The sequence below is a fragment of the Polyodon spathula genome, chromosome 28 (genome assembly GCF_017654505.1).
Source record: "Polyodon spathula isolate WHYD16114869_AA chromosome 28, ASM1765450v1, whole genome shotgun sequence".
Taxonomy (NCBI): Eukaryota; Metazoa; Chordata; class Actinopteri; order Acipenseriformes; family Polyodontidae; genus Polyodon; species Polyodon spathula.
Window position 1 is genome coordinate 3701847 of NC_054561.1, and position 15793 is coordinate 3717639.

Consider the following 15793-nt stretch of genomic DNA (forward strand, 5'->3'; position numbering starts at 1 on the left):
AACCCTATAAATACAGTTATCCCCAGTCACTTAGCATGGCGAGTAGGAACAGAGGACATACACAGAATGGAGTATAAGTTTAGGAAGTACTTATTTTTACAGAGAATTATACACGTGTGTATGGAACAGGTAAAGTTGAAATCCACTTCTTGAAAGCTCAAGGCTGATTGTAAGGAAGAAAGCTGTCTGACCCAAGTTTAGGTAGCGCTGGTACTGTGACTGGCACTAGGGGCTGCAGAGCTCAGTGATTTGAAGCTCCAGACCCGCTCTGCTCCATTCAAGTTCAAAGGGAACTTAGAAGTTGTGCTGAGAATGAACTCAAAAATTGCCTCCTGTGCAGTACAGTGGTCTTTGGACTGTGTTTGAGATGAAGATCGAAATCTGGCTGTGTCTAATCCTCATTTATTTTTGCCTTTCAAAGTTCATTGAAGAGCCATTGCAATGCCACTACATTACCACTGAATATGACTAAGTGAAGCCACATGCATGCTCTCCTGAGACAGATTAGAAAATGTATAAACTCTGATCATTGTAAAACTTTCAAGACTGAAGGGCTAAATGATTTATCGTGCTGGCACAAAGAAATAATGGGTTTTCGTCAGACTGCAAAGTACAGAAAAATACAGCTCAGTATTCAGAAAAAACTGGCAACTACCCTGAAGGTCTGCTTGTTAACAATAATCATTAACCTACGATAGACTGCTTTTTCACTCTTGTTAGAACTAGAAATATTTAAAAATTCATGTCAGTGAAATGAGTTAAAATGAATTCAAAGGCATTTTTACGGATAATATTTAACAACTAATTGCTGAAGGACTTATATGAGACTAGACTATGTGACATGATGTTTAGTTCGATAGAAGTGAGCAGAATACTAAATTGGGCCCTACCTGTATGTTAAATTATTATAAATGAATCGTTTAAGATATTAATAGGGCTACTGAGGCAATTATTCATTTTATGTAGGAAAAATGCTGATACGATGTTTGATAATATTCCAGCAGTTGTCTCTGAAGAAACAAGCTTTGCTTGATCATCAAAATGAGATCATTTGATAATAAGAATGTCAGGTGGATCAAAGGTAAACTGCTATTGATGGATAAGGTTACCAGCAGGTATTGTGATCTGGCAGTCAGTTGTACTTCCCTTTAGCTTCCTGTGCAGAGATTCTGCTGAGTAGCAAAATTGAACCACCCAATTCTGTCAAAACCTTGCCGATTGGTGTAGTGCAATGGGGTTGTGGCTCTGACATCATACTGCTGACAACCTGGAATAACCTCAAGGAAAACACTGATTGGTTGTTATAATGTTGAGAAATGCTTCAGTGCATCACAGGAAGATTCCAGTTCATTCAACCTTAATAGGGCTGGCATAGTTTGCAAAATATCATAAACTCAAGTCAAATTGAGATAGCACTGACATGGGGTACAATTCAAGTAACATAACACCTGATAATGGCTAAACCTCAGATTCAATAGGGATAACATTATAATAGCAGTATATTATCCTGGTAAAAGCTAAGACAGCATACATACAACCGTTGCACCTTAGTACAGAGTCTGATAGTCTAACGGTTGAGACAAAACTAATAGGTTCAAATAGGTTGAGTAGTCACCTCTATTTGTGAACGTAACGCTTAATTGTTCGTCCACTATATTACAGCTTGGATTTGTTCTAAAGACGAAAGAGTCATTTACATGTCAATGGATTCCAACCACAACTGCAGTTCCGTCCATCTAAAACCTGCAATTACTTCAAAAAACGGCTTCCGGTTTCTGAGGTCGTCTGGCACTTTTCTATTTGACTGGTCAAAATAGTCAGCTATTCATTGTCTATATCTAACAGAAGTGCAGTTAGAGGTTTAGTGATAGAAAACATACATGGTTTGTAAGGTAGAAAACATTAGAAAACTGAACCCCTGCACCCGCCATGTTATAATCTAGCCCTCACTAAACCTCCCAAAGACATCGGATGGTAGGTGTAGGTGTGATTCCTTCGAATGCATGAATTGTGAAAAGGTGATAAAGAAATTAACTCAAATCTGGAAAGAACTTCACAAAATTGAATTTTATCCCACAAAGATAATAAGGTGCTCATCTAGGAAAATGTAGTTTATTTACAAAAATATGAACTTTCAAACAATACATTCAGTGACAGTAGGCTACATAAAATCACATTTTTTATTTTATGTTTGCTTGAGTACAGTATAGGTTTTCAGTGAGTGGACCCACTGTTTATGGTTGATACAAGTATATACACTGGTGCACAAAAGAAACACAACTCAGGCCTAATGGACTTCATCAAATATTTTAAACATAGTTATCAAACAAAATCACAGAAAATGTGAACACAAACACAGATCAAAGAATCATGAGTTTTCAGTATGAAATGTCACACACTGTCAAAATGAAAACATTACAAAGTTAGCATCAGGTAAGACCTCCCTCAACATTAACACAATCCTGGCAGAGTTGACACATACAGCTCTGCCTTCCAGGATGTGTGTGGCCTGTCCCTCACTCATTGTTGAAGCAGAACATCTCATTCTCTGGGCAACTTCTCTCACAGTCAGACCGCCTTCAATTATGCCGATAGCAACCAGGCGATCTTTGTTACTCAAGCGGGGCATGGTGGTATCTTTCGCTTTTCTTGCGATAATTAAAATCGTGTCTTTTTGAATGGCTCTTTAAACAGATACTTAATCAGCTAATTCTGGCAATTTTAACTCAACTCAAATACCAAACACTGAGCATTTGGCGTTTTTATAAAGTCACATGACTTGAGCTCAGTATTTTGTTATCCAAACGACCAACACTACTCAAACAATCAACAAACCTATCTGTTCACTATTTAAAATGTAAATAACATTATGTATGTGCCCAATGAGCTACTGATGTAAAACTTAGACTTGCGTTTTTATTGTGCATCAGTATGCATTTATTGAGCTTCAAAATCAAATGGAAACATACAGAAACACTTTCTTAAAGAACAAACAACACTGAATTCTTTAGAATGCTATTAGGACCTCAGAACAGTCTCTGACATGCTCTTTCCATAAAACACACTATAGAGTAGCCAACAGAGTGAATGCCGTTCATGTCTTTCTGGAATGAGGAAATCAGAAAGACCCCTACCCTCATGAAAGTAAAGATTCCACAGCAGCACCTGCATTTAGCTAATAAGTACTTGGAAAATTAACTCATTATTGGAGAAACATAAATCCACTTAAAATTATTTTCCAGCATCTCATACATTTAATGAAAAGAAGAAAACATGGCTGCTTGTTAGAGTTTTACTAACAATAGTAAAATTACACTGGGTACTGAAGTCAGGCTGTCGCTATTAAACCTACCCCGATATGACAGCATAGACGATTCTGAACTGCTTGATTTCTAGGTATTTGGAGATAAGGCTGCATAGCTCAATATCCAAAATAAATAAAACTACACAGGCAAAATCTAGCATCACTTCTGAGCTGCAACAAAGTGCTATGCTTTCGTGGGTCAATACTGGCCAGTTACTGAGGTCGTGTAGGTATTTGGCAACTAGAGAATCTCACTTTTGCAAACTCCCAAGCAACTCAATTCTACAAATAAATATTGTAACCTTAAAGTGTTGTTCAGGGGGCAGGGGCTATGGCTCCCCCCTGTTCTGCCCCACCCAAATCTCCCTATTTAAGTTCTGGGCCACACCCTTTTTCTCTGGCTCTCACACCCCTGGCCAAAGCCTTCACGTTTTTCTCGGTTTTGTTTTTCCCCTGCTCGACGTAAGTCAGTGGTTTTAATAAATGTGCACACCTGCTATCTACACCCTCAATCTGGCGAATACTACAAATACAGTACAGTAATACAATACTCATATTGCTGTGGTTCTAAAGTCTTTAAAACAGTACTATAAATTGAAAAAAGGCCACATTTAAGTTCTCATTGAAATCGTAACTGTAGCAAAAACACAGATTGAAACATCCATGAATGCATTCGTCCAGCTTGGCTCATTTGGCTTGGAAAAAAAAAAAAAACTGTGCTTTGTTTAAAACTAAAATGTTGAAATCTGCCTCACCTCTCTAGATACATTTGTTGGTAACACAAATTTTGCATTCTCTGTGACCAGCACGGCGCTTATAGGAGCGCCTGTCAGGTTGCATTGCATGCATGGTTGAGTGATTGCATACTTCCGGTTGAAAGTGGGGTGTTCGGTAGAGCGTTCAGTTTGTAGGTTTGGTGTTCGTAACTCTGGGGGTCTACTGTATATATTGATAACCAAAACTGAGGCACACACAATTAATTATAATATACTGGAAACCAAATGAGGTATAAAAACACAGTACTGAAAAAAGGAAAATGACAATCCCAATGTCTTATACGTGTCCTTTTTACAAAAGGCTGCTTCTTTCAACACTCTCAAATGTATTGACCTTGTGAATGTGAGGGCAGTGTCCAACTCTGGTGTAGCTCTCCAAGCTACTTTTTATAAGTTGGGTTAATCTGTGGTTTTCACTGTTACTACAGTGACAGGGCCCTGATTCCTTTCTTCCCCCATAGGTTAAATGATAGTTCTGTTTTCCTCCTCTATGTTCTTCAAGTTGACAGTTCAGTTTCCAAGGTTACCAGGCCTGGTAAATTCTCTGCTCACTTTGAAGCCCGGTAGACAGCCAGATTTAGGGGTTCTTTGCTAGGGACACACCAGTCATCCGCTTCCTGGCTCACTTTGTAGTGTCTCCAGGCAGATTTATTGTAGACGGGCAACTTCTCAATAGAATCGGTTGATAAAGCCTAAAAAACAACATTGTTAAACAAAACATTACTATCTAGCTTTTGAAATTTGAATAAAAACGTACACAGACTGTAAAAGCTTTTCATGTTAAACACTGGCATATTGGCAAAAGATCATCTCATTTTAACTTCGCACGAGGCAACACAATAATAATAATAATAATAATAATATTAATTTAGGACTATTTAACAGCACTTATTCCCCTATACTATTTATTGTAAACTAGAAAACTATAGTTATCGTTTTACAGCATTATTTTTCTTATACTATAAAAACATTTACTTTATACATCTGAGTGTAAACCAGTCTAACTGTAGCTTTAATTACCTTCAAATAGATGACAGCGTCTGTGCCGTACCCCTCCATTGAGTACAGCTGAAGGTCTCCCTGGAAATACCGTGCATAGAGTCTCGAGATAGGAAGTCCATATCCAAAACCAGCCTAGCAAAGTCAAGGACAACATACATTGTTAACTTGGTCACTGGATTAAGTCTTCCTGAAAAGGTGATGGGCAGAAGCACTGGCTACAGACTACAGTCAGGAACGAGGTCTGCAGACACCATACAAGCTTCACCCAACAGCTGAGTGAATGCAATCTAATACCATTTGGTTCAAGCCATCGTTCTGAATTGTGTGCTGAATGTGTGATTAATATCAAATGGGGGTCAATTTAGACTGCTCAACTCAATTTATTCGTGTCCTGACGGTTTTGAGCCCAGACCTACAGAGATCAATTAAAAGGGCATAATTAGATATTCAGGTAGACTTAAAGAAAGTTTTCCAATATGTTTTGTGTTTTGAATTTAGTGAGCGTGTCATTGATTCAATAAAGTGTCTTACCAGAGGGGTTTGCTGGAAATCGCCGATCTGTGGGGTAGGTGCTGTGGAATACATGTAGCTGAAGAGCCTCTCAATCTTACGCAAAGGGACACCACCACCTCGATCGCTCATCTGCAGACAAACCAAATGCAACCTGTTAGTTACACTGTAAAGCAACAGTCATACATTCTCCATGGTTGTAAATGAAAGAAGCATGACACTAGTGAATTATATTGCCTAAATTGTACTTTGTACTGAAAAACTAATGAGTAACAGAGAGATATTACTGTAGAGCTAGATCAATATGATCCTAATTGAGAATGTTTTTCCAGTAATCTGCTCTAGAATTAGTAGCGATGGATTATTACTAACCCTAAGATTCTAGCCTGAATTATATATACTAAAAAACAAACCAAAAACTCACTGAATTAGAACATTCAAATGTAATTCACAATTAAATCCTTAGTTACATAACTGTATGCTTTCAATATTTTAACTGGTCCTAGGGATGCCATGCTATTATATTGATCTAACCAGTGACAGAGCTAAAAGACATTGTTTATATCTTTAAAATAAAGGGGCCAACATCTCTAAAAGTGTGTGCGAGTCTCTTAGTCTATTTTTGTCTTTAAAAGTAAGTAAAATCACAGGTTTGGCCCTAATTTAGTGTTGAAGAGCTTGAGAAAGACTTCTAGTTGTTAAATTTAGTTTATTTTTGTAATTCTAATATTTGGCGTATTTAGATCCCTGATATTTTTCTGCTAAAATGATATCTCTGTCTATTTGCAGGTTCCCTATATTCCTGGTCGTGGTGATACAGTAAGTTGATTTACTGTACAGGGGTTCAGGCTGATAAAAGCTCCTACTCACCTTAATAGAGAGGTCTTCACCCCCGAGTGCCACCATGACTTTGATTGGAGGAAGGGAGGGGCTAGATTCATGGGTCTCCACTGTAGCTCTCATGGCATTCTGAAGAAGGAAATCCAGTTAGCTGTATTTGAGGAGCATTGAAGCAGATGATATCCCCATAATCTAACCAAGAGATACCATCTCAATGGGTCAACTGAAATACAAAGATAATAAGGTATTCTTACCTTGAAGAGCTCGAACAGCATGTGGTATAGATGAGATGGCACGTACACCATGCTAATTGTCTCTTTCTGACAGTTAGCTGGAAAAGGAAAAAAAAGACATATGCATTCAATTGTGGTCTGCAGATTACTTGTCAATATTGAAGCCTCTATAAACAAGTCATAATGCGATCCGATATAAATTTAGTAATTGCATCACAGGAAGGTTTTATGTGAATATCTTGTAATGCATGACACAGGATCATGTTACTGAAGAGCACAAGTGCAGACTCTTAGCAACTGCTTACTATAACGCTACGCCATACTCAGTTCACCAATGCAGTTCTGTGTCATTAGAACAGGTGTGACTGCCTTTAATACTGAAAAGGAAAGTTCAAGACAAGCGGTGTTGGCTTTTGCTTTAATACTTACAATTAATTTCTTCAATTTCTAGTTTGGGAGACCCCAGGTAGTACTGATCACAGAGCATCTTGGCGCTTTCATAAGCATCTGAAAATGAGAAAGTGAAAAGTGAGATTTTTATTCCATTGAAAAATCTAAACAAAAATGCATTTTCCCTTCCCATTATAAACACTATGATACCAAGCTTGCTCAGAATGTCAAAGATTCATAATTGGCAATTATTGCGTTCCACTCATGGCATTCATGGCATATTGTACAAAAGTACTGTAGCTGTAAAACTTTTCTGATGTAAGATGAGTAGCACTTAATGTACTTGGTATTACATAGTATTTTGGACTGTGACTACTGGTTTTAGACATATAACCTATAGGGAGACATCCAATTATTCTCTTTATGGATCAAACCAGGGCCTTGTTATTGTACACATGACAGGACACGTGAAGCAGCAGTGGCACGTAACCTTGTTACCTCTAACCAACTCTGGATGCTAATTGTAAACATTCTTACCTCTAACCACCTCTGCCACTTCACAGCTTGGGTCAATGCTCCCAATGGTGTTGGGGTGAGCTGGGTTTGTTGTACCGTCAAAGATTAGAGCTGATTAGATAGAGAATGACAAAGGTAAGTTCTGGGTCAAGGCTGTAGACTGTTAAACTGCATGATCTGAACTCCACTGGAAGTTCCTATTGCAAAAGCAGGCAAATTCCATACAGCCTGACAGCAAACGTGCACAGGTTCCATATCTGTTATAGAAATGAATGTGTAAAACTAACAATTCAGTCAGCATCTCTGCACTCAATTTGTCGTTTTCCAAGAATTTGAACTGGAATCCAGATTCACGCACAGATGGAAACAAGATTTCAAATGCAGAGCAGTTTTAACCACGCAGATTTTACTGTCATCTTAATTAGCCACTCCTGAACATGTTACCTATACTTGGTAGTTAATTAAGCTGGTAGTAAAACCTGGAATGAGCCGAACTGATATGGTCTAGCCTCACCATTGGATTGACCTGCAGAACATGAAGTGATAAAGTAACAGGAAGCAGCAATTTCAAAATATGCATACCCCTTATTAAAGGTAAAAATACAGAACAAAAAGACCATCACAACTGATAATTTTTCTAATGGTAATTAAGCTGGTGGGAGCAGATGGACAAGTTTTTACTGAACACACGTACTGTGCTGGTTGATGAGCATACGAATGGAGATGCGGCTCATGTAGAAACGGTTGAGGAAGTACTGCACGTTTTGACTTGTGACGGGGTCCTGCCCAAACGCCTCTTTGTACTCAATCACCCCCTGTGCCATGGTGGGCACCACGTCATTGTGTCTGTTCCTGATCTTAACCAGGGCCTCTGTGAAACTGGAGGGACAATGAGAGGAGAAAAGGGTTAGAAGCACTGCTGGAAGCTATATACACACAAACACACACTGTACCAAACTGTAAAACCCTCAACAGTGCTAGAAACAATTTCTGAACACATACGGCAGTAACAGCCAAAACAACGATAAGCAACCAGCCCTGCCACCTAACCCCATCTGTAGTATTTAGTAGTCTTTCCTCAACTTTGGTCACAGGTATAAATAGGGAGCAGTACTTACTCTCTTAGTGCGCTGTGGTCATCAGGACTCTTGTCAAGAAAGTTCAAGATATCTAACAAACTCTGCATGTACCTGAAGAGAGAGAAGAATCAGGTTGGGGGCAGGTAAATGAGGGGAATTCCTGCATGCATTCAGAGAACACATATTTATAGCAGTGTAACAATAAATATGCAATCTTAATCAATCGCCATTAATGCTTACTATGAGTTTGGAAATCATTGAAAAAGTACTTTCTGGTATTAAACTACTTAGCACTGGTTATCCAACATGGTACTGTATCACCACTGTGCACACTGTGCTAAGATTATTTGTGTTGCCATCACTGGTAAGCCTAGGACTGCGTCTGGGTTTTCTTCTAATGGTTTCCCAGGGTGAATAATAAAATAAAAAAGATGAACATCTGTCTATCTCTAGCAGGGTTCATATACTTTTTCAACATCAAAATTCCATGCTTTTTCCAGTCTTCCATTTGTTCACGGGCACGAACCCAGGACCTCTCACGCTAAAGCATAGCACTGATACCACTGTACAAGGGAGCCGGCTCCTTTGCAGGGACCATATGTCGGGCTTATGTCTTCATGTGTGATTACGTCACTGACCAGCCCTGCTGCTGCCCTCCCCCGTGCATGCCACAGTATACTAAAACCAGACAATTTTGGCACAAGTATACTTGCAGTATATTACTTTTTTGTAAGGGATAATATTGGATTCTGATTCAAACTTCTTTATACCCTCTGTTAAATGTAGAACACTATGGGAGGAGAAAGTAACAAAAATAAAATAACAAATGTGCACACATTATATATTAATGTGCATGTGTTGAATATTAAACGTACAAGTCAAACATTAATTACAGTACACCCTCGCTATAAAAACCCTGTTTGGGTCCAAAGCCTTTTGGAGCTGCTGGAGAATGTTAAGGAAGCCACCTTGGATAAAGGCATTAGCTAATAATATTAGTACTGTTTTTATTCTTTGGTTTTCTTTATTATTACAGTATTGTCATTACTACCACTAATAATAATAATAATAATAATAATAATAATAATAATAATAATAATAATAATAGCAATGAGATTGTGAATAAAAGCAGAATTACAAGTACAGTACCTATTTGTGACATGCTGCATCCAGTATTCTGGCTATATCCTATTTGTTGAAGAACACAGGACAATCCCCCCCCAAAAAAATAAAATAAGTATACCAACAAAGTTTCAGTTTTGTTTCAATTGCAAATATTAATTTAAATCTTGGTTCCTTAAAAAAAAACAACACACATCACTGTTGCTTTGCCATGCCGGTTGCACAGAGCTGTACGAGCCAACATCAGCAGCAGTTTGATTATTATTATTATTATTTATCAGTATTTAAATGGTATAATAAAGGGCACATTGAGAGGATGTAAACAGTATTTCTACACTCAGATGACGGTTTGGACCCGACACTGTGTTGTTGCACTTGTTACAGTAAGTTACAAGCAAGCACCATACATTTAAAATAAAATTACCGGTACATTTCATCACATTAATGAAATGAAAAAAAGCAATCTTAACATGCTACGTTTATACAGAAAGCGTGATTTATTTATTTACTTATTACCGAGTCTGTGATAACAACTATGGTATTTTTGTTTTGTTTTTTTCCTGGGTTGGTAAATAACGTTAACGATTTAATAAAGGTAACAACAAGATAACAAAATGTGAATCTTGGTGAGCAGAGTACAGTAGCTTGTAATTCCAGTCTGTAGCTTTGTTTAAAGAATCATAGCCTTCAACATAAATGTACATACTTTGGCTGTCATGGTGTCCATTTTACCCTTCGTTTCAGTCATGTAACATATACCAGTGCGCAGACGGGATAGGATTGCTTCAGCTGTCAGGGAGTTGTCATGGGGGTAAAGTTCTTCACAGTATTGTGTCGTTAGCAGAAAGACAAACTCACTAATTGCATACACTGCCGTCTTCTTTCAGATCTAACTTGCACTGAGGCATTTTACAACTGGATTGTGGGAGATGGGAGTAATATTTAGTCAAACATTGATCCCTGCTAATCAACCAAGGCAAATATTGGCTAGTTGGCGCATGGTATGTGGTTCAATGATAACGGGATATAAAATAAAGTGATTCAGGTACAGGTTGTTTTTTTCTAATTCATGAACCACAATAATAGTCTTCTTTTCTGTAACCCCAATTGACTAAAATAAATTAAAGGGAGATTTAGTATTACATATTAAGATGGTTTGCAAACACAGTAGGAGAAACTGCTTCATTATTGGATTATTGCATAGGACATGCATATAAAAAAAAAAAAAAAAACATTTAAATAATCATGGTTGTCTTTAAAAATAAATGTGCATTGTTGAACACTGTAGTGAGAGTGTTATGAAAGTCAAGACAATCTTCATAGCAAAATAAAGCAAGTTACCTCTCAATCTGGGGCACAATAAACTAATGTTCTTAAGGCAGTTCCCTTCCTGCAATGCAACCACTGTACTCAAACAAATACGGACAAAATAAACAACCATTCAAACCAAACCAGTCTACTCAAGACTTAAGATTTGCTTACTTTCCTTCCCAATGCTATTTTTAATACCAATGCTTTTTTTTTTTTTTTTTTCCTCTCTCAATGTGGTTAAAATGTGTTTATAATCTTAACAATGGACTGCAACTTCTAACAAACAGAAATAAACAATTTTAAAGTTCTGGGCGAGTCTTCAATTTGTTCGTTGCTGTTTACTGTATTTGCACACTGTATATCATCCGGGTGACACTGGAATGAATGCCCTTCCCCCGTCCATAACAAGTGATCCTTCTTATATAGAACACGACGTTCTCATTGGAAAACACAAGAACAAAAACATGAGTTGGGAACATTACATTCTCTTCCCCAGTGTGGGGCGCATACATTCTGCATTACAAACAACTGAGAACAGCTGTACTAAATCCGTTTTAAACCAATGATAACAAACACATTTATACCCGGCTGTACCCTAGCGCTACACATTGCTTAACTCAGACGTGTATCTGCATTGCTGTGAGGCTGCTTATTTAGCCGATTAGACAGAAAAAGAAAGCACTTTCGATATGTTAAAATGATCATAAGAGTAGCATACCATAAATAAATCGGGTTCTGAGCATTATTTAACGAAATAGCTTTGTGACCAGTTCAGATATTATTTGCCACGTCTCTTGGTCTGTGTAAATATTCGGATCATTGAAAAAAAAAACACTTCGCTAGCGTTCTGCATGGGTTTATAAAATGATCACACATGATTCTTGTCCAAAGGTTCAAATTCCAAACTCGCCGGTTTTAACTGGTTCTAAGTGCCGTTTCCTTTTTTCATAGTTCATAAGTACAGTACACAGTACAGTACTTTTTTTTTTTTTTTTTTAGCCGAATAGAAGCTCCCTCAAAAAAAACAACATTGGTCATGTGACTGTGTGAGAAGTGGGAGAGGCGGAACTGGGACATAGTTCACAGCGTTTAGCTGGCAAGACAACCGCAGCAGTGGTTAAAATTTTGTTCAAGGCAAATCACCAAACTGTCGCTAACAAATAGGCAAATTTCACGTATACAGGTCAAGCAAAAACAACGCTCTTTTAATAATGATACATCCACAAAGCATTTTTTTTAATGTCTCAAAGATTCGTTATAGGCCTGGCAAGAATGTCTCAAACATTTACCAATATTAGATTACTGCACCTATTGCAGTACACGTCTACACTTGCTGGTGAATGAGTCATTTGTTTAGCTGTGCAGCCCTGTCTTCTGTCTTTAAACGGAGGGGCCTTCCCCTATTTTCTTCACAAACAAGGGACCTCAGCATGAGACAGTCATGGGGGTGGGACTGAAATGGTGAACTGGTGACAGGATGCAAATCAGATGCAACCATCAGAAGGATGTTATTAAATTTCTTCTACACCACTGATGTTAGTAAATCTCTTCTACACCACCGGTGTTGTTAAATCTTTAATATGCAACGTATCCTGTTTACAATGCATTTGCTTTGACAGAAAGGGGGTTCTTACCAGCTCTGCAACATCAGCACAGACGGGGTGCTGATTAGCCGATCGGGTAAAAGATTGATCTCTTTCATGATGTTTGACAGCCGCACCGGAAGCTCCTGTCTCAAGAAGGCAAAGGAAGTCTTCTCACATGCATTTGTGGAGCCTGCAATGGAAAAAAAATATCACACCTGTTACTTGAGTATGGGTTGTCGCTATTATTGCAACACCTGCTTTATCATCAGTGGCCCTTTACACAGCTGATATGTATACAGGTTATTTTAAATGGGAAAACACAGAGGGGCTGTACGAGTAGTGTTGTAGTGTATACAGTAAGAGAGTGTTTTCCATAATGGCCCATACTGTAACAGCATCAAATGCAAGCCCTAAAAACTAAGTCAAATCCGTCATCTATCGTAGCAACAACTGATTTGAAACAGGGAGATGGCTTTTATGTCATTTACAGGAGACATGTCAGGGGGGTGCAATCTGTATAAAAAGTGTGTGCTGAATATTGCAGGTCTTTTTAACATTGTTGTTTTTCAGGGGTTTACTTGTTACGATAGCTTTATATCCTAAACCAATTCATCTGGCCTGCTCAAAGTCAAAAGCTATGTCTCACACAAAGCCAGGTGGTGACAGGTAGCACACTATATATAATAAAGATTCACGACAGCAAATGCCACGCAGTATAACGGCAAAGGCATTTACTGTACTTCAACACGTTCAGCACACTAAGCAGGGAGTACTAAGATGCCAAGCACACAATAGCAAGCCACACAAATGCACAGGGCCATTTAAATTAACCAAGCAACCATGTGTAAAGCCCGAAGGACATGCATTTCTGTGGGACACTAACAAAAAACAATGAAGGCAAAATGTAAAACAGCTTGAACCATGCTGTAAAGCAAGCATATTTTGTTATGCAGCTAGTAGAAAACTGTATAAACAAATACATACTGGTGTATACTTATTTGAACACTATATGGTTTAACAGTGTTTATTAAACAGTATTACAAACGTTGCTGTTGTGAATATTAATCAGACAAATGCTACACGATCACATAATTTTAATTAAGTTGCACTTTTCTACACGAGTGATATTTCAAAAACAGAATATCCTGAACACCAGCAAATGTTACTAAAGTCAGTTGATATATGAACCTGGAAGGACATAAAAATTACTTCACAAATCTTATATTATAAACATTTTTTCGAGTCTTTTAAACATGGTAAATAATATGTTGTTATATTGTCCATGTAGATCTTAGAAAATGAAAGTACAAACGCTGAGCTGTGGTTAAGAATTGCAGCTGCTAACCACAGTGCTTCTGTCTCTGCAGAACAACAAAGGATTTGCCAATGATTGGCAAAGGTTTTCCGGATTTATCCTGTGGCTGTTGGCTCCCTGGCAGCTGTGGGGCTGCTGCTGATGTAACCTGGGTGCTTATTACAGCTTTGCTGCAGAATAGTGTTGCATGAAGCGGTTGGGTTATTTTTTTTCACAGAAAACTATTTTACACAGCAATGTTTTAGTCAATTTCAAGGCATGTCATTCTCAATAGTTTTCACTTTTTCCCTCATCATTGTGCAGTTGAACTACATATTCTTTCTGAAAAGGGGTAAAAAGGGGAACAGATATGATTAAGTTGAAGATTTTGTGAATGTATAGGACTCTACAATCTTATCAGTAACATCAATAAACCTGTCTGTGACAATGTCAATGCTGACAATGTGCTATCTTCCGGGATTAATCTATATAATGCTAGCGTCAAGTAACACTGCAATTAAACTGTACCTTTCTGCTAGGTTTCACTAACTTCATCAAAGTGGCAACTAATGGTTACCTAGATATCAGTTGTGCAAATCCTCAGTGGGCGTGCTAATATTGTGGGTAGTGAAAATAATGGGAAAATTATAAATACAACAAAAGCGATCAGTGTAATGTGATACACTCATATAGCCTAGCATACAGGATACAGGTATTGTTGTAAATAAGCACTTATTCTTTCGACTACATACAAATAAACAGTTTCTAAAAAGTACATTTTATATAAACATTACCACTTACAGGTCTAGCTATATGCAGCTGGATTACAACATTGCCTGCATTCCCATGCTTGACAGTTAAGGCAAAGGTAATGATACATTATAATTAAACACAAATTTAACATACGAATGACAAATGCAGTACTTACCAAAATCCAAGAACTGCTTTATAGAAAGAGGCGACGGTGAGAATTTCGAAAAATGGTCAATATGTTTTGGTGCATTGGCTAATGCAGAATTTTTCATTAGAAACCTGACGAACTTCATTGTAAAGATGCACGTTAGGAATTAATTGCATCTATGGCCAACAAATAACGATGATCCGAATTCAACTGAAGATTTGACTCGGTGTTTTTGTCGACACCAGCCCTGCTTCGAAGACTGTACGCAGCTATGTGTTCTGAATTTCTCAGTGAGGAGCCTCTGTGACATAAAGCTACACCCTCAGCCAATAGGGACGCGAAGCTGTTGCATCAATTACATTAACCAATAGGGAGAGGGAAGGGTCTTCTTTCATAAAGTTGAAAACTAAGGGGCAGCTGACCAGATCATGTTGACACATAAATACATTGAAGGATTAAGACAAATAAATAAATACATACATAAATAAATTGCAGCTTTTTCTGTAAACATGTTGTACTTGTTTGGCAATAATAATAGGCAGATGTTACTGCCAGCAAGATTTTTTTTAAATATGTATATTTTTTTACTTGAACTAAGATTGCTGTTTTTAATAAGATTACCAATACCCCTTTATCTAAACTTAATAGCCTTTATTTTTAAAACTTACTGACCTTTCTTCAGCTCTGATATTATTTTGAAACTACTGGCAGCAGTCTCTTGGAGGGTTTCATACTGCAGGGATGGAAATCAGACTCCCATTGCATAGCAGATTCATCCATTCCAGGTTTTACTACGAGCTTGATTTGCCACAGTGTATAGCTAACAAAGTCAAATATGTCCAATTGAGCTCATAGTGAAACCAAGAATGGATCAAACTGCTATGCAATGGGAGTATGGGAGTCTTATTTCCATCCCTGTACTGGCAGTA

At 37.8% G+C, this 15793-nt stretch overlaps 1 protein-coding gene across 1 annotated transcript; it reads right to left on the reverse strand.

Annotated features, from left to right (window-relative positions):
- Positions 1-2913: 2913 nt before the first annotated feature.
- LOC121301856 (pyruvate dehydrogenase (acetyl-transferring) kinase isozyme 2, mitochondrial-like) lies at positions 2914-15147 on the reverse strand. The gene is made up of 11 exons (XM_041231514.1): positions 14892-15147; positions 12718-12859; positions 8690-8761; positions 8266-8450; positions 7593-7682; positions 7095-7172; positions 6687-6763; positions 6463-6561; positions 5614-5724; positions 5101-5214; positions 2914-4772 (listed from the first exon to the last, which is right to left on the reverse strand). The coding sequence occupies exons 1-11, from the start codon at positions 15007-15009 to the stop codon at positions 4629-4631; spliced, it is 1230 nt and encodes a 409-aa protein (XP_041087448.1). The 5' UTR covers positions 15010-15147; the 3' UTR covers positions 2914-4628.
- Positions 15148-15793: the final 646 nt, after the last annotated feature.